Here is a 24548-nt window from a genome sequence, read left to right as displayed (position 1 = left end):
GAAACTTCCCCTACAGTGAAGGAAAAGATGATAAGCCTGTTTATAACTACCTGAATCTCACATCGAACTTCGTTTTCCACATAAAAAGGGTATTTCTGCATGATTTCTAAATGTTCATGATTTCTGAATTTTCCAGACATTGCAACCACTGTAGTACTTTGTTTTGCTCAGGACTTTACCAAGATTAATTTGCCATTTTAGAAAATCATGTCACAAAACTTAACCATGTTGATAGTATTTGAGTCACCAATACAACATACCTGTCTCTGTCTGCATGTGCAACTGTCACATTCATGGTGATTCCATATCCAGGATATAAGCATCTGATTATTTCTTTACAGCTTCTAATGCCTGAGCATTTACATACCAACAAACTGATTCTTTTATTATAAAGTGATGCTATTTCTCTCCTATTTTTATATTTAGAGCTTCATAATAATTTGTTTCAAAATAATGTGTATAAGAAGAATATATTAAATACAAATTTTATTTCAGGAAATAAAAGGGGCATCATAAAATGTCTGTTAGGAAAAAAGAGAACATTGGGTCTATCGTATGGGTTAAGAATATACTACTGAAGCTGTAGAAAAGCAAATCAAGGGAAAGACAAGGAAAATGGAATTAGATGGGACCAGAAAAAAAGAACATCATCTCCATCCCCACAAAGAGTTCACAGCTCCAATGAAAGAGGGATAAACAGAAGGGTGGCCTAGAATCTCACAATAGTGATGGCCAAGCTAAGAAAATGGGTAAACAGAGGAGGCTGGAAGTTTCTTCTGTCTCCAGGCTGTTCTGTCACTGCTGCAGGGATATAGGTTCTTTTATCTTTCTTTTAAAAGTAAGATTTCAGGACCAGATGCAATCTCAGCATTAATGCAGAAGATCATATTGAAAATGGAGACATAGCCGGGTACAGTGGCTCACTCCTGTACCAGCGTTTTGGGAGGCTCAGGTGGGTTTATAGCTTGAGCCCAAGAGTTCAAGATCAGTCTGGGCAACATGGCAAAACTCTATCTCTACAAAAAATATAAAACTTAGTCAGGTGTGGTGGTGTGAGCCTGCGGTCCCAGCTGCTTGGGAGACTGAAGTGGGAGGATGGATTGAGCCCAGAAGGTTGAGGCTGTGATCACACAGTGAGCTGTGATCGCACCACTGCACTCCAGCCTGGATGACAAAATGACACCTTGTCTCAAAAAAAAAAAAAAAAAAAAATTAAAGAAAATGAGTACATAATGGCTAACTCTTACCAATAGTTTGGTGATAAGAAGAAATTACAAGTCCAAGTTGTGAATATGGAAGTTTGCTTTTCTCCACGGAACTAAAAACTCTGAAGTGCTCCTGAGAAAGGTCAGGGGGTATTGACATATGCATCTCCTCTGTCCCCAGGCAAAATTCCACCTTTCCAGAAGTACACTTTGAATCATTTATTTCTCCTTTCTCTCCTAAATTCATGAAAAATAATAATAATAAATCAATTTAAAATGTAGAAAGAAGGGAAGTTGGGAGGGAAGGTAGAGAAAATGGAAAGCAAAAAGAAAGGAAATATTTTGTATATAGCTGAGACATTTTTGCAGTTTGAGGGACACTATTTCCTTAAACTTAGTATCCAGGATCATAACTGAAGACCCTAGGTATGTGTGGATAGGCTCCATGTCTGCATTATCTCATCACAAGCACTACAGAGAGGGCGGGCACAATGGCTCACGCCTATAATCCCAGCACTTTGGGAGGCAGGGGCGGCTGGATCACCTGAGGTCAGGAGTTTGAGATCAGCCTGGCCAACATGGTGAAACCTCGTCTCTACTAAAAATAAATTAGCCGGGCGTGGTGGCGCATGTCTATAGTCCCAGCTACTCGGGAGGCTGAGGCAGGAGAATCGCTTGAACCAGGAGGCAGAGGCTGAGGCAGGAGAATCGCTTGAACCCAGGAGGCAGAGTTTGCAGTAAGCCAAGATCGCTCCACTGCACTCCAGCCTGGGCAAGACAGCAAGACTCCATCCAAAAAAAAAAGCACTACAGAGGACTGTCAGCCAGAAAGCAAATATTGAGATAAAGCTTTGCTTCTTGTGGGGACTGGTGGAAGTTGCATAGTTTGAGTTTGCCTTTTTTAAATAGCTTCCAACAGTAAGGTGTTAGTGTGCCTCTGGGCCAGAAACCTCTGGGATAGAAGCAACACACAGGTAGTTCTGGCCTGAGACAAAAAAAAAAAAAAAAAAAGGAAAAACCTTGTCTCTTTATAAGATCAGAGAAGACATGAGAGAAAAATCTATATTCTAGGGGAAGTAGTTAAAAATAATAGAGAAAGAAGCTAGTATAGATTTTGAAGTCTACAGCCTGAGGACTAGAGATAAACTACTGAAAATATTTTGGTACCAGGTGAGATTCAGAGCGAGTTGGTATAAACTATTCCTAGGAATTGCATTTGCCTTTTTATTTATGCCCTTACCCACTTTTTTTTTTGTGGGAGTGGGGTGCTTTTCTGTTTTGTTTTGTTCTGTTTCGTTTTGAGACAGTCTCGCTTTGTCACCAGGCTGGAGTGCAGTCGCACAATCTCGGCTCACTGCAACCTCTGCCCCCCCGGTTCAAGTGATTCTCATGCCTCAGCCTCCTGAGTAGCTGGAATTACAGGTGCACGCCACCACACCGGTTAATTTTTGTATTTTTAGTAGAGACAGGGTTTCACTATGTTGGCCAGGCTGGTCTCTAACTCCTAACCTCAAATGATCTGCCCTCCTTGGCCTCCCAAAGTGCTGGGATTACAGGCGTGAGCCACGGCGCCCAGCCAGCCTTACCCATTGTTAATGTATGGAGCAATTAAAAGAAGCCAAACAGGATATGGAGAACTAATTTAACATAATGTGAGTCTGCAGACAATATAACCAAAAACTATGGATACATATCATAGAAAGTGTTGGGGGTGGGCAACAACAACAAACAAATAAATATGTAAATAAATAAAACTCTGTCTGCATTTGTAAAAACAATTGGTCAAATTTCTAAAAGATCATTTCAGTGGAAATTAGCATTTTAATTAAGTATAAGTTTAAATCTGTTTTTAATAACTTAATACTATTTTACATGTATTTGTCTATTATTTAAATTTATTCTTATTATTCTGACCAATTTGAATAGCAAGAATCATAAATATAAAACAGGATTTTTAAAAATTTTAAATAACTTAAGTATAGATAGTTCAGGATTTTTCCAGCCTAAATTTGAATGTACTCCTCTCTGAGGTTACCATTTAATCACTCAAAGCCCAGCTTTGCTTGAATTCACAAGCAGATAGATGTTACAAGAGAAAACAAATAAATGCAATGCAACCAACAATAGTGAATATCTTGCTTTAAGCTAAAATAAAACCCCTAAGAGCAAAATCTATAGTATTAATAAGAAATCTTGTTGATGCTTGCTTTAAAAGGTACCCATTTCTTTGCCACTGATAAAGTAGTGTTTTGGTAAAAGGTTCTAGTTAACTCAGTATGATTCAATCCATCTACTTATGAAGTAAAACAAGACCATAGTGCCACATCTAAAGAAAACTGTAAGAAGAACATAAATGTACAGAATCAAAAATTAATGAATATTGTCACATCTAATACACTCAAGAGAGTTTGATAGTTTCACAGAAAGCATAAAAGTGAGTGAGTGAGAAAGTGCATTGGTTAAAGTGTAAGACACAGAATAGATCCACTGGACAAGAGGAAAGTGAAAGGCATCAGGGAGTGTTGCATGTACACGGGGAGGGAAGAATGAGAGGGCAGAAGAGGGACATCTGCAGGGTGGTCACCCCACATAAAGAAAGATTCAGAGATACAGAACATGCATTTTACCTTGTGTCTGTGCAAGAAATAATGAAAGCAACTTCCTGCTGTGTCGGATTGATCTGTTATGGTATTTGGATTTTTCCAGTGTCTCTCTAAAACACCTCAAGGTGTCTGTCACGTCCACGGGCACGCAGACAAGTGCTTTGGCTCGGCTGTATTCTGAAAGGAAAGAAAAGAGGAATATTGGGGATGAAATGCTGCACCAAGCCAAGGTAAGAGCCAGCAAGTTTATAATTCAGAGAATTTCTTGGTCCCAACCTAAAGCCGCTAAATTCAAAGCCCCCAGATCTGCAGCAGGTGTTTCAACATTCAGATCATTTTTTTTTTCTTTTAGTATACCAGAAGGTCCTTTAAAAAAAAAAAAAAAAAAGCTTGGAAAACTTTTGATTCTTATGAAATGCAAATAACTTTAGATCTTGCCAATTTTCCCCATGAAGCCTCCTTTTTCTTTTGCTGATCATAAAAAATGAAATAATCTACTCCTTTTCAGCAGCCTCTTCAAAGCAAAGGTGCCTTGGGAAAGAGACAAAAAGAAGAAACAAAGAAAGGAAGAAATAAAAGTTGCTTGGAGATGGGCATCTGCTCTCTGAAGGGAAGGAAAAGACAGATTCCTAATACTGAAAGGTGCAGAGGAAAGGAAGATGGGGACCCAGGAGTGGGTATAGAACTAACTAACTGTCCTGAAAAGTGCCCAGAAAGGGGAGATAGTGGGAGAGAGTTGCTTTGAGGTCTCTGAAGAGCGAGTGAGGGCCTGGGACTTCAGCTGCAGCATTGCTGCATACATCATGAAGCAGGACCAAGAGAGAGGAATCACAGTTTGCAGGACTGAATAACAGAAGAATGTATTTCTTCAACAAGTTGAACAAGTGGAAGCCCCCCTGTAAAATCTAAGGTCTTAACAGTATAGCAACTTACATGGTAAGTTGGAAGAGGTTAAGAGGCATGGTCTTTGCCCTCAAGAAATTCACTATCTAGCTGAAGGGATGGGACACACCAACACCGGAGTAATAAAGTCACATTTGCAGGGAATATTTGGTTACACGCCAAAATAAGGGAAAGATGGAAGACAGAGATCAGTGTAGGCAGGAAAAGGTGAGCAACAAAGACCTTGTGGAAGAGAAGATAGGCCAGCTGCGCCTTCGAGGATAGGGAAAACTTGATTAGGACAAAAGAGACAAGTGGCTTTAGATAGTTAGAATAAGAACAGGAATAGCTAGGCAGGGCGAGGCAGCTCACACCTGTAATCCCAGCACTTTGGGAGGCCGTGGCAGGTGGATCACTTGAGGTCAGGAGTTTGAGACCATCCTGGCCAACACAGTGAAACCCCGTCTCTACTAAAAATACAAAAATTAGCTAGGCATGATGGTGCATGCCTGTAATCCCAGCAACTGAGGAGGCTGAGGCAGGGGAAATCACTTGAACCTGGGAGGTGGAGGTTGCAGTGAACCAAGATTGCGCCACTGCACTCCAGCCTGGGTGACTCCGTCTCAGAAAAAAATTAATTAAAAATACAAAAACGAAGGGGTATAGAAGTTAACCACTTCTAAAGGTTAATCTCAGTTGATCCTCACAGCACCTTAAAAATGGTCAGGAGTAGAAATCACTTGACGCTTTACAAAGGAGGAAAAGTGAAGTTGAGGGGTATGAACTTGTTTGAAGCCCTTAAGAAGAGATGAGTGGAAGAACCGGTGTTCAAGTCCAGTGCCTTCCCCAGATGATTCACCAAAGGACAACAAATCTTGGGTAACAGACAATGACCCAGATTTGTAACCCAGATTTGGGCACAGAGATGCCTCGAGAATAGGATGGGAATAAGCCTAAAGAAAGTTAATAAGGGAAGAAATCTGGAGTCATTATGAGCCCAGGGAACAGGGAGGTCCTGATGGAATAAGTAACACAGGGTTACTTTCTGTGGCCACAGAGACAGCATCTTTCAACATACCCTAATGTCCAGAAATCCTGGAGGCTTCAGTCAAACCAGGGACATGGCCGCATTGACAGAAGTAATTGTTTCCCCTGCAAATTCAGTCTTGACACAATTCCCTATCACACATTTAAGAGAATCAAATACTTAGGCCAAAGTGGCTCTTGTGAACTCCCTGGAAGCTCTCATTCTTCTTCCTTACCAGTTTCAGTCTCCTGTCTGCTCTGCCCTGTCCCCACCATCTCCCTCCTTAGTGTCCCTCTCTGCTAAGCCATGCCCAGTCTTGCATGGTCCCAGGCAGGCAGGCCTCCTACTCCTCATGCCCCCACCCTCATCCACAACACCCCGAAGATTGTAGATTTCTGCTCTGTTTCTCTATTTTTCTTAGAAGAATTCATGAGCTTGGCTTTTATCTTTTTCTCCTTAGAGAGTGAGATCAGGAAAAGAAGTTAAGCAAATATCTCAGTCAGTTGAAACTGCTATGAGAAATTACCATAGACTGGGTGGATTATAAACAACAGAAATTTATTTCTCATCAGGTGCTGTGGCTCATGCCTGTAATCCCAGCACTTTGGGAGGATGAGGCAGGGAGGATCCCTTGAAGCCAGGAGTTCAGGACAGTCCTGGACAATAAAGCAAGACCCTGTCTCTACAAAAAAAATAAAATAAAATAAGTTAGCTGGGTGCAGGGGCATGTGCCTGTAGTCCTAGCTACTTGGGAGGCTGAAGTGGGAGGATCACCTGAGCCCAGGAGTTCCAGGCTACAGTGAGCTATGATCATGCTATTGCACTCCAGCCTGGGTGACAGAGTGAGACCTTGTCTCAAAAAAGAAAAGAAAAGAAAAGAAATTTATTTTGCATAGATATTTGGGGCTAGAAGTCTGAGATCAGGAGACCAGAATGGTAGATTCTGGTGAGGGCCCTCTCCCTGGCTCGCAGACAGTTACCTTCTCATTGGTCCTCCCTCCCATGATAGAAGCGGGCTACAGAGCAACCTGGGGTCTCTTTTGTAAAGACACCAAGCTGGGTGTGGTGGCTCATGCCTGTAATCTCAGCTCTTTGGGAGGCCAAGGCAGATGGATCACCTCAGGTCAGGAGACAAGGTGAAACCCCGTCTCTACTAAAAATACAAAAATTAGCCAGGTCTTGTGGCAGGCGCCTGTAGTCCCAGCTACTCAGGAGGCTGAGGCAGGAGAATCACTTGAACCCCAGAGGTGGAGGTTGCAGTGAGCTGAGATTGTGCCGCTGCACTCCAGCCTGAGCGATGGAATGAAACTCCATCTCAAAAAAAATAACTAAATAAAAGTAAAGACACCAATGCCATTCATAAGGGTTCCACCCTCATGAACTAATTTATCCTCCAAAGGACCCACCTCCTAAGATCATCATATTAGGGGTGAGGATTTTAACATTTAGGTGCGGGGGACCACAAATATTCAGCCCATAACAGCAAGGAAATGAAAGGAGGAAAGCTGGAAGCCCTCACATATAATAATATGAGATAGTTACCTTCTCTAAGCCATAGTTTTAAATATCTGTTAAAACTGGGATGATAATTCTTCCTTCATTAACTTTTCTCAGGCTTGTCCCTGTCCTATTTATTTCCAGAGCATCCCTCTCACCGAAATCAGGATGACTCAGAGGGTTACTATTTTAACCTGTGTGTGGAGGTGCAGAGTGTCTAGCACAGAGCCTGTCATGGAGTAAGCATTCAGCAGATGAAGGCTCACATCATGACTACTGGTCATGTATTTTTTTTATTATACTTTAAGTTTTAGGGTACATGTGTACAACATGCAAGTTTGTTACATATGTATACATGTGCCATGTTGGTGTGCTGCACCCATTAACTCGTCATTTAGCATTAGGTATATCTCCTAATGCTATCTCTCCCCTGCCCCCCACCCCACAACAGGCCCCGGTGTGTGATGTTCCCCTTCCTGTGTCCATGTGTTCTCATTGTTCAATTCCCACCTGTGAGTGAGAATATGCCGTGTTTGGTTTTTTGTCCTTGCGATAGTTTGCTGAGAATGATGGTTTGTTTCCAGCTTCATCCATGTCCCTACAAAGGACATGAAGTCATCATTTTTTATGGCTGCATAGTATTCCATGGTGTATATGTGCCACATTTTCTTAATCCAGTCTATCATTGTTGGATATTTGGCTTGGTTCCAAGTCTTTGCTATTGTGAATAGTGCTGCGATAAACATACTTATGCATGTGTCTTTATAGCAGCATGATTTATAATCCTTTGGGTATATACCCAGTAATGGGATGGCTGGGTCAAATGGTATTTCTAGTTCTAGATCCCTAAGGAATTGCCACACTGACTTCCACAATGGTTGAACTAGTTTACATTCCCACCAACAGTGTAAAAGTGTTCCTATTTCTCCACATCCTCTCCAGCACCTCTTGTTTCCTGACTTTTTAATGATTGCCATTCTAACTGGTGTGAGATGGTATCTCATTGTGGTTTTGATTTGCACTTCTCTGATGGCCAGTGATGATGAACATTTTTTCATGTGTCTTTTGGCTGCATAAATATCTTCTTTTGAGAAGTGTCTGCTCATATCCTTTGCCCACTTGTTGATGGGGTTGTTTTTTTCTTGTAAATTTGAGTTCATTGTAGATTCTGGATATCAGCCCTTTGTCAGATGAGTAGATTGCAAAACTTTTCTCCCATTCTGTAGGTTGTCTGTTCACTCTGATGGTAGTTTCTTTTGCTGTGCAGAAGCTCTTTAGTTTAATTAGATCCCATTTGTCAATTTTGGCTTTTGTTGCCACTGCTATTGGTGTTTTAGACATGAAGTCCTTGCCCATGCCTATGTCCTGAATGGTATTGCCTAGGTTTTCTTCTAGGGTTTTTATGGTTTTAGGTCTAACATTTAAGTCTTTAATCCATCTAGAATTAATTTTTGTATAAGGTGTAAGGAAGGGATCCAGTTTCAGCTTTCTACATATGGCTAGCCAGTTTTCCCAGCACCATTTGTTAAATAGGTATAAATTGAGTGCTCACAAGTACTAGGCACTGTGCCTGGCACCAAAGGGAGACACAAGTGAACAAAACAGACATAGTCTCTATTCTCACCAAGCTTACATTCTAGAATAAAATCTGAAAATTTTTATTTATAATAAGAACAGTCTGAATAAAATCATCCCACTACTTTTTTATCTGGCTGATAAATAATTCCTCTTTGTGTTCTTCCTAAACTATATTTCACTTTCTTTTTCTCCCCTTTTTTCAAGCCCAGCATATCTTTTTCCTGGTTGTCTAATTAGGGTTCTGTTGGTGGTGGTGTGGCTGTCTACATGAGATAAATGATGCAAAGCAATGAGGAGGTGGCATTAGCTTCAGGGCCCTTATCTTGACAGCTCTGCCTCAAGGGGGTTCCTCTCTGAAAACGTCCATGGATAATTTAAGAAGCTATTCCAAAGGCACTAATAGCCTCAACAGTTTGAAATAGGTAAGAAAGAAGAAGGAGGAGAAGAAGCAAAAAAAAAAAAAAAAATGAAAAACATTGTGTCTTTCATTGTACCACTCTAGAAATGAAAGCTGAAATGCCAGTGACTCCTGAGAAAGGGGTCCACCACGGAAGGATCCCAGCAAGTGATCTGAAATTTGGGCTGCTTCCTACACTCGAGGCCACATCAATCCAAATGCCCAAAGGCACTAATCAAACACACCTGCCAAAGGGCTGAAAATTCCAACACACCTGAGGACTGAATAACTCTACCAGAGAACTTAAACATCAGTAAGGTCAAAACTCAAGAGAGCGATCCCAGGCAGAATGCAAAAACAGCTTCAATAAAAGGCATATCCATGGAGTTATCTCCCCTATGGAGCTTAACAAGCAGGCAAGTTACTCACCCATACAAGAATATCTATAAAGTGAGGTGTTCTCACTTCTCCAAATCCTACAGAGACTATACCAAATTACATATGCATTATTAAATAGTTGAAGGGAGAATAGGATGCTGTTAAATAATGAGTACACCAAATGTTCCTAGGCACTGGAGCATTGCAATATCTATTCTGAAGAACTAAATGTATCGCATCACCACTAAATGCCATTATGCCGAAAGAAAATCTATGATGGTCTAAAGCAGCGATCTGGTGTGGAAACCATCACGAGTACTCTGTCTTTTAAAAGAATTGCAAACATATGAGGGTGATGACATACATAAGACCCAACATGCTTATAAATATGTTGATGATCTGAGTTCAGTATACTGGAAAAATTCAGCATTCCAAAACTTTGCCAAATAAACCCAAGAGCATAGACCAAAAAACATTCCCAATAACAGAGGTCCTAAAATCTTAGAAAGAGCTACAAGTTGGATGCTAACCTTTTAATGATAACAATTCCATGTAAAACCTATAATTAATATACAGGATCATCTAAAAATTACCACACTATCACAGTAAGTCAGAATAAAGTGTCTGTCTTCAGTGACCACTGAAATACAGCAAACTTCTTCTTGAATGCTGTAAATTTAGAGGCAATTCCAATCTGAAAGGGAGCAACGGAGAAGAGGCCTGGTAGAACAGTGGAGCACTCAAGGATTGAGTAATTAAAGCAGGGTTTGAATCACAGGCCCACCACTTACTAGTAATGTTTAATTTTCTCATGTGCAATATAAGCATAATATCTACCTCCTTTGACTGTAAAAATTAAAGAAGCTAAATATAGTTCCAGCTCAATAAATTATTACTGTCATTACAGTATTTAGAAAATTTTATCTATTCAAATATTCCTGTTCTAATGATTGCTCAAACTGTCTGTGCCTCTACCACCATTGAGAATCAACCCAAAGGATTACTGTAGCCTGACTGCACTTCCCTTCCCTTCTGTCCCACTGCCACCCTCTTGCCTTTCCAAATGTAACTTTAACAGGAGGCAAACAAAGTGTTTTTCTGATATATTGCACCTATCATCAGTAAACATCTACAGGTACACAGGTCTAGAATTTTACTAGATATGTTTTTCTTATCCCTTTGATGCTAGTCATCATTTTGATAACAACCATTTTTCACATATTTTCTCACATTTGTAGCAACTCTTTTTAAGATGGAAGGGATAACATAAATCACATTTTGAGTTATGGATCCCAAAGTAGGAGAATTCCCCAGGTTTCACAGACAAGCTCAATAAAAGAATAGGAAGAATTATACTCTGAAAAAACTCATCACACATGATTGACCATAAGAAGGTGGTCTTCCCATTGTTTCTGACTATGTTTCTGACTATGAGGGGTAATCTGATTATCATTGGCAGTAACACCTACAAATTCATGGTCACCAATCTCACTCATTGGACCCTCTAAATTATTCTACAACCCTTCTCCCTTCCTTTCTCCTATGACCTTATCAGTCAGCCCACTCTTTCATTCCTTCTGAAATCTCCAACCCAATCAACATTGGCTATACTCGCAGCCCCTTGCTTCATTGAGAAAATTTCCAGTACCCAATGAGAATGCTTTCCATCTCTACCTTTACCACCTACACACTTCCCTGCTTGGGTTTATTCTTTCCTTTCTTTCTGCCTTAGCAGAAAAGATGTCTCACCCTCCTGTCTAAGCATAATCCCCCTGTATCCCACTCTCTGTCTCTGCCTTTTGTCTCCTCAAGGTCCTTGCTCTATCGAATACTTTCCTATCTATAAGCTCTCCCTCTTTACTGGCTTTTTGTAGTTAATATGTAAATATCCTTTTTTTTCTTGTATTAAAAAGACATACAAACAAAACAAAGCCCTCCTGAGCCACCGCCCCCAGCTCTACATTTCCTGCCAGTTCCTGACGGTGCTAAGTTACTTGAAAAGCAATTCTCTATTCAATTTCTTTCTTTCTTTTTCTTTCTTTCTTTCTTTCTCTCTCTCTCTTTCTTTCTTTCTCTTTCCTTCTCTCTCTCTCTTTTTTTTGAGACAAGAGTTTCACTCTCGTTATGCAGGCTGGAGTGCAATGGCACGATCTTGGCTCACTGCAACCTCCACCTCCTGGGTTCAAGTGATTCTCCTTCCTCAGCCTCCCGAGTAGCTGGGATTACAGGCGCCTGCCACCACGCCCAGCTAAGTTTTATATTTTTAGTAGAGACAGGGTTTCACCGTGTTGGCCAGGCTGGTCTCAAACTTCTGACCTCAAGCAATCCACTTGCCTTGGCCTCCCAAAGTGCTGGGATTACAGGCGTAAGCCACCACGCCTGGCCTCTATTCAATGACTTTCTATAGGTACAGCTCACCACTGCTGCATGCACCACTCAAAATACTCCCTCCCCACCATTTCTAAGGTCACAAAGTCATTCATTCAGCAAAGAGATACTAAGTTCCTACTATATATCAGACACTGATGAAGACAACTGGGTTATATCTGTGAACAAAACAATAATCCCTGCCCTCATAAAGCTTACTTTTTATCAGGAGGAACAGATTAGTTATCAATAAATAAATAAAAAAAACCCTAAATTATACCGTATAATAGATGGTGACAAGTGCTTCAGAAAAAAAGAAAACATATGGCAGAGTAAAGGGAATTGGGAGGAAGCAGGCAGGGTGCAGTTTTAAACTGAATGCTCAGGCTGGGAGCAGTGGCTCATGCCTGTAATCCCAGCACTTTGGGAGGCCGAGGCGAGTGGATCACTTGAGGTCAGGAGTTCGAGACCAGCCTGGCCAATATAGTGAAACCCCATCTCTACTAAAATATAAAAATTAGCCAGGCGTGGTGGCAGGTGCCTGTAATCCCAGCTACTCAAGAGGATGAGGTAGGAGAATCGCTTGAACCCAGGAGATGGAGGTTGCAGTGAGCTGGGATAGCACTACTACACTCCAGCCTGAAGCAAGACTTCATCTAAATAAATAAATAAATACTGAATGCTCAGGGTAAGCCTCATTGAAAAGATGAGAGGTACATAACAACATAAAGAAGATGATGAGCTCATTAGTCAGACATCTGAATTGAGAAAGAGCATTTCAGGAAGAGAAAACAGCTAGAACAAGGCCCAATGTTGGCAGTGTCACAGCAAAAAGGCCGGTGACAATGACCACCTAAACTGCCAAACACAACCGTCCGTCCTCATCTTATGTGACTTCTCTCTCTCTATGATAGTTGACTGCTTCCTTTTCCTTAGCACTGTCTCTTGCCTTGGCCTTGTTTATACTACTCTCCTGTTACATTTCCCAGCTCTTAGGCCTCATCCCAATCTCTTTCAAGTCCTGCTCTTCCTCTGTTTGTTCCCATGACAGTCATTAGGGCCTTCACACACTCTGTACCTCTTTATCCTGAGTACAGCATAGGAACATACTTGTCTACCCCTTTTGAAGTTAGGTGTGGCCATGTGACTGTGGTCAATGAAATGTCAACAGACATGACCTGTGTCACTTTCAAGTCACAGCTTTAAGAGCTAGAGCAAGATTTACAACATCTTTTTCCTGCCTGAAAAATAGAGACAATAACAAACCTACCTCATTAGGTGACTGTAAGCTAATATTCACAAAGCATTCATAAGAGTCCCTGATGTGCAATGCATAATTATAATTCTTTTATTGGGGTTGTTATAGTAATTAAACATGATAATCCATGTAAAGCCCTTAATATAAAGCATAGAGTATATGTACATATGGTCTGGCAAAGGCTGTGCCCATAGCCCATGCCTCTACAGGGGTTCACCATATGCCTCTCTGTATACACTCCTAGAAGATAACATTAAAATTATGTTTTCTGACTTGGAAACAACCCACGGAAGCTTGCACCAAGCTGGAGATTCCACCATGATGAGCAGCCCAGGATTCAACCTCACTGAACACAGTAGCATGCACAGGAAACAGACTTTCCATTGTGTTAAAGCAATGACACTTGTTACTGCTGTATAGCCGAAGCCTATTTTGACTGACGCAGCTTCCTAAATGTTGGTGCTATCCAGGACGCCATCCTCAAGTTTATGCTCCATGTAACTCTCCCTGGGTGACCTCATCCAAACCCTTGACTTCAACCACCACCAATATATTGATGACTAAAATACAAATCTCCAATCTGCTCTCTCCTGAGTGCCACATTAGTATATCCAACCATACACTGGATAGCTCTACTCATTGTCATCCAAGTTTGGATGAACTAAATCCAAGCAAGTAATTCCAAAGTGACCTTTTCCTCTAACCTGCCCCTCTCCAGTTTTCCTGTCTGGGTGAAGGCATCATCATCCATCTGGCTACCCAAGCCAGAAACCAAGGCTACTTGAACTCCTCCCTTCCTCACCCATCCGCCACCTCCAGCCAGTGTGGATCACAGTCCTGTGGACATCCTCTGTCTCTCCTTCACATCTGTCCCCTCCTCTATGCTGACCACCCAAGTCCAGGCTTTCATCATCTCTACTTTAAGACACAAGAAAGCAGTGGCCACTCTCCTACTTCCATTTGGTCTCCTTTCAATCTGTTTCCCACGCAGCTGACAAAGGTTTTCAAAAACACACAAATATAACACTTCTTGGCCTTTGGGCTAAGATCAAGTGAAAAGAATGCCAATATGATCATTTCACTTTCTTTCTTTAAATCCTTTTAACTAGCTCCCCTCAGTTCTCCAGATAAAACTAGATCTCTATCCTTCCCTCTAAGAGAGTTTATTATCTAATTTCTGCCAACCTTTCTAACCTCAGCTTTTGCCTTTTCCTTTGCTGCTAGCCCCACTGGATTTCTTGCAGTCTCACAAAAGCAGGTGCTAGCTGTTAACTATTATTGTTTATGGCAGCAGCAGTAGTAATAACATTACATATCTTATCACTCTATACTATAATCTCTGGGTTTTTTATTCATCTCCTTTAATGGACCCTAAACTCCTGGGCAACAAATCTTTAGTCTTATTCATCTTTATATCCTCAGTACCTAGTACAGGCACTTCACACGTAGCAGATACTCAGTAAATGTTTGCTGAATAACTAGCTGACTGGCTCCATAAATAAATGAATGAATGCTTACATTTATATGCATATACAAACATAAAATGAACAGATGAATAAGTGAAAGAATCCTAACACTTCAAAGGGAAGACTTACATGGCTTTTTGATACCAGAAACAGAGACACATGAAAAATGCAATTTAGAGAAAGTATTATTTCCATTTTCATCTCATTCTATTGCATCATTCCTACAAGCTGCATGGCCAAAAACATTCCAAAAGGGCTTAATACAATTTGGCTATGTCCCCACCCAAATCTCATCTTGAATTGTAGCTCCCATAATCCCCATGTGTCATGAGAAGAACCCAGTGGAAGGTAATTGAATCATGGGGGTTGGTTTTTCCCCTGCTGTTCTCATGATAATGAATAAGTCTTATGAGATCTGATGGTTTTATAAATGGTAGTTCCCCTGCACACACTCTCTTGCCTGCCACCATATAAGATGTGCCTTTGCTCCTCCTTCTCCTTCCACCATGATTGTGAGGCCTCGTGGAACTGAGTCTGCTAAACTTCTTTTTCTTTATAAATTATCCAGTCTTGGGTAAGTCTTTATTAGCAGCATGAGAATGGCCTAATACAGTAAACTGGTACCAGGTAGTGGGGTGCTGCTATAAAGATACCTGAAAATGTGAAATCAACTATGGAACTGGGTAACAGGCAGAGGTTGGAACAGTTTGGAGGGCTCGGAAGAAGACAGGAAAATGTGGGAAACTTTGGAACTTCCTAGAGATTTAGAGGGCTCAGAAGAAATGAAGATGTGGGAAAGTCTGGAACTTCCTAGAGACTTGTTGAATGGCTTTGACCAAAATGTTGATAGTGATATGGACAACAAAGTCCAGGCTGAGGTGGTCTCAGATGGAGATGAGGAACTTGTTGGAAACTGGAGTAAAGGTCACTCTTGCTATGCAAAGAGACTGGCAGCATTTTGCCCCTGCCCTAGAGATCTGTGGAACTTTGAACTTGAGAGATGATTTAGTGTATCTGGCAGAAGAAATTTCTAAGGAGTAAAGTGTTCAAGAGGTGACAGAGCATAAACGTTGGGAAAATTTACAGCCTGACAATGCAGTACAAAAGAAAAACCCATTTTCTGAGGAGAAATTCAAGCAGGCTACAGAAATTTGCATAAGTAACAAGGATCCAAATGTTACTCACCAAGGCAATGGGGAAAATGTCTCCACATCATGTCAGAGACCTTCACAGCAGCCCCTCCCATCACAGACTCAAAGGCCTACCAGAGAAAAAGGATTTCCTGGGCAGGTCAAGGGCCCCACTGCTGTGTGCAGCCTAGGGATTTGGCGCCCTTCATCCCAGCTGCTCCAGCCATAGCTAGAAGGGGTTAAGGTACAGCTCAGGCCATGGCTTCAGAGGGTGCAAGCCCCAAGCTTTGGAAGTTTCCACATGGTGTTGAGTCTGCAGGTGCACAGAAGTCAGGAACTGAGATTTGGGACATCCACCTAGATTTCAGAGGATATATGGAAACACCTGAATGTCCAGGCAGAAGTTTGCTGCAGGGGTGGGTCCCTCATGGAGAACCTCTGTCAGGGTAGTCAGAAGGGAAATGTGGGGTTGGAGCCCCCACACAGAGTCTCCACTGGGGTACTGCCTAGTGGAGCTGTGAGAAGAGGGCCACCATCCTCCAGACCTCAAAATGATAGATCCAGTGACAGCTTGCACTGTGTGCACAGAAAAGCCACAGACACTCAACACCAGCCTGTGAAAGCAGCCGGGAGGGAGGCCATACCCTGCAAACCCACAAGGCTGTAGGAGCCCACCTCTTGCATCAGCATGGCCTGGATGTAAGACATGGAGTCAAGGGTAATCATTTTGGAACTTTAAGGTTTAATGACTGCCTTATTGGATTTTGGATTTACTTGTTTTGGCCAATTTCTCCATTTGGAATGGGTGTATTTGTCCAATGCCTGTACCCCCACTGTATCTAGGAAGTAACTAACTTGCTTTTGATTTTACAGGCTCATAGGCTGAAGGACTTGCCTTGCCTCAGATGAGACTTTGGACTGTGGACTTTTGAGTTAATTCTGAAATAAGTTAAAACTTTGGGGGACTGTTGGGAAGGCATGATTGGTTTTGAAATGTGAGGACGTGAGATTTGGGAGGGGTCAGGGGCAGAATGATATGGTTTGGCTGTGTCCCCACCCAAATCTCATCTTGAATTGTAGCTTCCATAATCCCCACATATGGTGGGAGGGACCCAGTGGGAGGTAACTGAATCATCAGGGTGGATTTTCCCATGCTGTTCTCATGATAGTGAATAAGTCTCACGATATCTGATGGTTTATAAAGGGCAGTTCCCCTGCACATGCTCTCCAGCTTGCCGCCATGTAAGATGTGCCTTTGCTCCTCCTTTGCCTTCTGCCGTGATTGTGTGGCCTCTCCAGCCATCTGGAACTGTGAATTCATTAAACTTCTTTTTGTTTATAAATTATCCAGTCCCAGGTATGTCTTTATGAGCAGCATGAGAACTGACTAATCCAAGGCTTATCAGTTAAAAGCAAAGAAGTCATGACATTCCCAAATCTTCTCCTGTGCTCTAGTTAAAAGGTCTACAACTTAACCATAGTAAAACCAATAGAATAATCTATATTGATTATGGAAATGGAAGCTGTTATGGGAGTTGAAACAGAATAAGGAAAATAGCAAAAGGCCAAATACCAAAAGCATTCATAAATAAGATAAAAAGAAGAAAAAAATGTGCAAAACAACCTTTTTCCATCTTTGTTTTTGCCCATCAATATCTCTTTTCCTTTTATTTCTCTTATCTAACTTACAGATTGAACTTTTTAAAAATGCATTTTACAAAAAGAATAAAATATTTAGGAATACAGCTAAATATGGAAGTGAAAGGTCTCTAAAAGAACCACAAACCACTGCTCAAAGAAATCAGAGATGACACAAACAAATGGAAAAACATTCCATGCTCATGGATGGGAAGAATCAATATCATTAAAAGAGTCATATTGCCCAAAGCAATTTATAGATTCACTGCTATTCCTATTGAACTACCATTGAGATTCTTCACAGAATAAGAAAAACCTATTTGAAAACTCATGTGGAACCAAAAAAGAGCCTGAATAGCCAAGACAATACTAAGCAAAAAGGACAAAGCTGGAGGCATCACACTACCTGACTTCAAAACTATGCTACAGGGCTACAGTAACCAAAACAGCACGGTGCTGGTACAAAAGAGACACGTACACCAGTGGAACAGAATACAGAGCTGAGAAATAAGACTGCACATCTAAAACTATCTAATCTTCAACAAACTTGACAAAACAAGCAATAGGAAAAAAATTCCCTATTCAATAAATGGTGCTGGGATAACTGGCTGGCCATATATAGAAGATTGAAACTAAACCCCTTCCTTACACTATATACATAAACTAACTCAAGATGGACTAAAGACTTAATTGCAAAACCCAAAACTATAGAAGCCCTGGAAGACAACCTAGGCAATACCATTCAGGACACAGGCACAGGCAAAGATTTCACGATGAAGATGTCAAAAGCAATTGCAACAAAAGCAAAAATTGACAAATGGGATCTAATTAAACTAAACAGCTTTTGCACAGCAGAAGAAACTATCAACATTGTAAACAGATATATCTCCCTACGGTGGGAGACAATTTTTCCAAACTATGCATCCAACAAAGGTCTAATATCCAGCATCTATAAGGAACTTAAGCAAATTTACAAGAAAAAAACAAACAACCCCATTAAACAGTGGGCAAAAGACATGAACAGAGAATTCTCAAAAAAAAAAACATACATGTGGCCAACAATCATACGAAAAAAAGCTCAGTATCACTGATCATTGGAGAAATGCAAATCAAAACAACGAGATACCATCTCACACCAGTCAGAATGTCTGCTAGTAAAAAGTAAAAAAACAACAGATGCTGGCAAGGTTGTAGAGAAAAAGGAACGCTTATATATTGTTAGTGGGAGTGTAAATTAGTTCAACCATTGTGGAAAACAGTGATGCAATTCCTGAAAGACCTAAAGACAGAAATACCATTTGACCTAGCAATCCCATTATGGGATATATATATATATATATCCAAAGGAATATAAATTGTTCTATTATAAAGACACACACACACACACATACGTTCTTGGTAGAGCACAGCTGGAAGAACATTAGACAAATTATGTAGAGCAATTAGCAAAGAAGTGGAATGAACCTAAATGCCCATCAATGATAGACTGGATAAAGAAAATGTGAGACATATACACCATGGAATACTATGCAGTCATAAAAAAGAATTAGATCATGTCCTTGGCAGGAACATGGATGGAGCTGCAGGTCATTATCCTTAGGAAATGAATGCAGGAATAGAAAACCAAATACCACATGTCTTCACTTATAAGTAGGAGCTAAATAATAAGAACACATGGACACATAGAGGAGAATAACACACACTCTGGCCTATCAGAGGGTGAAGAGGATGGAGAGGATTAGGAAAAATCACTAATGGGTCCTAGGCTTAACAGCTGGGTGATAAAATAATCTGTAAAACAAGCCCCCATGACACAAGTTTACCTATGTAACAAACCTGCACATGGACCCCTGCACTTAAAAGTTTAAAATAAAAATAAATAAAATGTGTTTTAATCCCCCTTAAGTAACATTTATAGCAACATAAGATGGCAAAAATCAAATGCATTATTTTTAGTCAACTAAACCTGCAAAATACATTTTTACAAACATACTAATTATGGAAGGTTTGACATGCAGAACACAATGGCAAACCTCGATTTAGAGAAAATAAACATTCAAGCTAAGATTGGTTCTGACCTGAAGAGATAAGCATTTTTAGCAAATCTGTGCAGTTGCTTGTTTCTTCAATGGTTGAAGAATTAATCTTAAGCTGCTTCCCAATGAAATTTCGGCAGGTTATCTTTAAAAAGAAAGGTGAAAACAAATATTAGTCAGGTATTTATAGTTAAAAATTTTGCTTACTTGAAATGTTTCTCTCATTTTTTATTTATCAGAATAAAGAGATACATAACAATGCTACAAAAAAAGCTGGCAGAATAGCATCTAATCATGAGAACTTTCATGAAAAAAAGCAGCTCCATAATTTTTCATATTTCTTTTGTACAGCACAGCTGGAAGAACGTCAGGCAAATTATGTAGAGCAATTAGAATATGATTTCCTAATATTCTATAAATTCACTGGTCTAAATATATCTTCCACTATATAAATTAAAAAATAATCTGCTTTCCCAATGGCAGATTTTTCCACCCTACTTATAATTAATGCAATTTTATTTTCCCTGGTGAAGTTTTTCAGAACTAACTTCCTCTGTAGTATTTTGATAATTTATTTTCTAACAGATATGAGTCCTAAGATAATAAAATATCTGAAAACAGAAAAGTTTTAAAAAGACAAAAATTATTTTAAAGGGCCCAAGACCCTCTTCTCTTCGTTTCTTCACTCCATCCCTAGAACTAACCTATCACTCAAAATACAGTCCTCCTGGAACCCCAGTCTGATATAGACGCTTCTTCTTTACTGTCCCTTGTGAGTAGTACTTTTATAATGAGAAGTAAATGCAACCTAATAAAATACAAATTTCTTCCCACAACCTCATAAGGCCCTACTTGATCTAGTCTTTTCTATTTCTCCAGCTTCCTTAAACGGATCTTTACTGAACACCTATTACGTGCCAAACACTGTTACAAGAAGAAGGGATGATGTAGCAGAGAACTAAATAAAAACTCTTACTCTTGTGAAACATCTTAGTGGAAGAAGACAGATAATAAACAAATAGTGTGGTACATTATATAATATATTAAAGAATTGCAAATGCTCTAGAGAGACATAGACCAAAAAGGCACATAGTTGAGTGATGCTGAATTCGGGCGGCGCCGCAGCCATGGAGGAGGGAGGCGGCGGCGGCGTCGGCGGCTCGGGTGGCTGCGCTGGGAGGCGGCGATGAGAGGCTCGCACGCCTCCAGCCCGGCCCCGGCCCCCCGGGACGGAGAGCCGAGCAGCCCCGGCTCTGGGCTACGGACTATGGGCGAATAGCTCTGACCACCCGGCGAAGCATGCCGCCTGCCTTGGCCTCCCAAAGTGCCGAGATTGCAGCCTCTGCCCGGCCGCCACCCCGTCTGGGAAGTGAGGAGCGTCTCTGCCTGGCCGCCCATCATCTGGGACGTGAGGAGCCCCTCTGCCTGGCTACCCAGTCTGGAAAGTGAGGAGCGTCTCTGCCTGGCCGCCATCCCATCTAGGAAGTGAGGAGCGCCTCTTCCCGGCCACCATCCCATCTAGGAAGTGAGGAGCATCTCTGCCCAGCTGCCCATCGTCTGAGATGTGGGGAGCGCCTCTGCCCCGCCGCCCCGTCTGGGAAGTGAGGAGCGCCTCTACCCGGCCGCGACCCCGTCTGGGAGGTGAGGAGCGTCTCTGCCCAGCTGCCCCGTCTGAGAAGTGAGGAGACCCTCCGCCTGGCAACCACCCCATATGAGAAGTGAGGAGCCCCTCCGCCCGGCAGCCACCCCGTCTGGGAAGTGAGGAGCGTCTCTGCCCGGCAGCCACCCCATCCAGGAGGGAGGTGGGGGTCAGCCCCCACCAGTCCAGCCGCCCTGTCTGGGAGGGAGGTGGGGGGGTCAGCCCCCCGCCCAGCCAGCCGCCCCGTCCGGGAGGGAGGTGGGGGGGTCAGCCCCCCGCCCGGCCAGCCGCCCCATCCGGGAGGTGAGGGGCGCCTCTGCCCGGCCGCCCCTACTGGGAAGTGAGGAGCCCGTCTGCCCGGCCAGCCGCCCCATCCGGGAGGGAGGTGGGGGGGTCAGCCCCCTGCCCGGCCAGCCGCCCCGTCCGGGAGGTGAGGGGCGCCTCTGCCCGGCCGCCCCTACTGGGAAGTGAGGAGCCCCTCTGCCCGGCCAGCCGCCCCGTCCGGGAAGGAGGTGGGGGGGTCAGCCCCCCGCCCAGCCAGCCGCCCCATCCGGGAGGGAGGTGGGGGGGGTCAGCCCCCCGCCTGGCCCGCCGCCCTGTCCAGGAGGGAGGTGGGGGGGTCAGCCCCCCGCCCGGCCAGCCGCCCCGTCCGGGAGGTGAGGGGCGCCTCTGCCCGGCCGCCCCTACTGGGAAGTGAGGAGCCCCTCTGCCCGGCCAGCCGCCCGGTCTGGGAAGGAGGTGGGGGGGTCAGCCCCCCGCCCGGCCAGCCGCCCCATCCGGGAGGGAGGTGGGGGGATCAGCCCCCCACCTGGCCAGCCGCCCTGTCCGGGAGATGAGGGGTGCCTCTGCCCGGCCGCCCCTACTGGGAAGTGAGGAGCCCCTCTGCCCGGCCACCGCCCCGTCTGGGAGGTGTACCCGGCAGCTCATTGGGAATGGGCCATGATGACAATGGCGGTTTTGTGGAATAGAAGCGGGGGAAAGGCGGGGAGGGGATTGAGAGATCGGATGGTTGCCATGTCTGTGTAGAGGGAGGTAGACACGGGAGACTTTTCATTTTGTTCTGTACTAGGAAAAATTCTTCTGCCTTGTGATCCTGTTGATCGGTGACCTTACCCCCAACTCTGTGCTCTCTGAAACATGTGCTGTGTCCACTCAGGGTTAAATGGATTAAGGGTGGTGCAAGATGTGCTTTGTTAAACAGATGCTTGAAGGCAGCATGCTCGTTAAGAGTCATCACCACTCCCTAATCTCAAGTACCCAGGGACACAAACACTATGGAAGGCCGCAGGGTCCTCTGCATAGGAAAACCAGAGACCTTTGTTCACTTGTTTATCTGCTGACCCTCCCTCCACTATTGTCCTATGACCCTGCCAAATCCCCCTCTGTGAGAAACACCCAAGAATGATCAATAAAAATAAATAAATTTAAAAATAAAAAAAGGCACATAGTTGTAAATATGGTAGTGTGGAATAGCCTCACAGAGAATGTAAAATTTAGCAAAGATTGGGAAAAGGTGAGGGATCCAATGTGGATGTTTGGGGAGCAGCACTCCAAGCAGGGGCAACAGCAAATACAAAGACCCTGAGGCAGGAACAGCTCACACAACAGTGCGGTGAAAACCTGCCTGGGAGTAATAGGACAGGAGTTACTGGAGAGATCAGGGGGATATGTTATATAGGATAAGTTATATTAAGGTCATGAAAAGATGTTCACTTTACTCTGAATAGGGTGGGAAGCCACCATAGGGTTTTAAACAGAGGTGTGACAGAACCTGACTTGGGGTTTAAAAGGTGATTGTATCTGCTGCATTAAGAATAGATTACAGGCTGGGTGTGGTGGTTCACACCTGTAATCCCAGCACTCTGGGAGGCCAAGGCAGGTGGATCACCTGAGGTCAGGAGTTCAAGACCAACCTGGTCAACATGGTGTAACCCCATCTCTACTAAAAATACAAAAATCAGCCAGGTGTGGTGGCTCACACCTGTAATCCCAGGTACTCAGGAAGCTGAGGCATGAAAATCGCTTCAACCTAGGAGGCAGAGGTTGCAGCGAGGCAAGATCGCTCCACTGCACTCCAGCCTGGGTGACAGACTAAGACTCCATCTCAAAACAACAACAACAAAAAGAATATATTATAGGCTGAAAGTGGGGTTCAGGGTGATTAGGAAGTCACTGCATTAACCCAAGCAAATGCAACAAGGGTTTGGATAATAAACAAATAGTGAGGTGCATTCTATAGTAATTAAAGAGGGAGTGTTGGAGGTAGCGAGCAGTGCTCCAATTTGGATTGTATTTTGAGGGTAGAGCTCTTGGTAACCAGCTGGAAGTGGGGTGTGAGAGCAAGAGAGGAGGCAGGGATGTCTCCAAGGTGTCTGGCAGCCAGGACAGGAGGCTTGTCATTGACTGAAGAAGACTTAGCAGAACAGGCTTGTTTGAGATGTGCTAAATTTAGAAATTGTATTCTTCATCTAAGAAATGATGATGATTGGGCAGTGTGATGATTTTTTAATGGATCAACTTGGTTAGGGCTAAACTATGAGGAGGAAAGAGAGGGAAGCATCTACTTTCTGGCATACACACAATTCACCCCAGTTATTCAATCAAATTAGGTGCTACTGTGAAGGGATTTTGCAGATACTAATTAAATTGACTTTAAACAAGGGAGATTACTCTCAGTGGACCTGACCTAAGCAGATGAGTCTGACATGCCCGCAGTCTCCAGGACTTCAAACACCAGCAGCAGCTGCTTCTACAACTGTCCTCTACTGGCTGGATCTTCCCTCACTGACTGCCTATGAGTAACAGCCTCTGTCCATCTGGGGTTCCTTCCTGCTCATGATCCTGACTGCCTGCCCTATGGATTTGAAGCTTGCTTAGCTGGCCTCCACAATCATATAAGCCAAATTCTTGTAGTAAATCCTTTGATGGATAGCCAGCTAGCTAGCTAGCTAGACAGATGTGATACTGTAAAATATATATTTGGTCTTGTCCCTGTTTCTTGACATACAACTCCTAAAATCCTTGGAATCTCCACAGTGGTATCTTTTTGTATGCTAATAAGTTGATTGATGGCTGGCAACCCCTAGGTAGCTTCAGGATAGGGGCTGCTCACCAGAAAGACCACGGCAGGATAAGAACTTTCAGCCCTATTCCCCAACCTCTGCAAAGAAGAGAGGGGTGAAAGGTTAAGCTGATCATCAATGGCCAATGATTTAATCAATTATGCTTCCATAATGAAACCTCCATTAAAAAAAAAAAAACCCAAAGGACTGGGTTTAGGGAGCTTCTGGATAGCTGAACATGTGGAGGTTCCCAGAGGCTGGTGGATCCATGAAAGCTCTGTGCCCCTTCCCCTCTGCCTCACCCTATGTATCTCTTCATCTGTATCTTTTGTAATTTTCTTTATAATAAACTGGCGAATGTAAGCAAGTGTTTCTCTGAGTTCTG

The 24548-nt window shown here is 42.9% G+C and overlaps 1 protein-coding gene across 2 annotated transcripts in view; it reads right to left on the bottom strand.

The window, feature by feature from the left end:
• The window catches only part of CFAP54 (cilia and flagella associated protein 54), a 389038-nt gene that overhangs the window by 192820 nt on the left and 171670 nt on the right, over positions 1-24548 (bottom strand). For both annotated transcript variants that reach the window (XM_024348012.3, XM_024348013.3), the window contains 3 exons: positions 19505-19607; positions 3833-3985; positions 1248-1442 (listed from right to left, as the gene is read on the bottom strand). In XM_024348012.3, coding sequence (XP_024203780.3) covers positions 1248-1442; positions 3833-3985; positions 19505-19607 — 451 coding nt within the window. The remainder of the gene's footprint in view (positions 1-1247; positions 1443-3832; positions 3986-19504; positions 19608-24548) is intronic.

Source organism: Pan troglodytes, chromosome 10 (assembly GCF_028858775.2).
Source record: "Pan troglodytes isolate AG18354 chromosome 10, NHGRI_mPanTro3-v2.0_pri, whole genome shotgun sequence".
Taxonomy (NCBI): domain Eukaryota; kingdom Metazoa; phylum Chordata; class Mammalia; order Primates; family Hominidae; genus Pan; species Pan troglodytes.
This window is presented reverse-complemented; position numbering and strand designations above follow the sequence as displayed.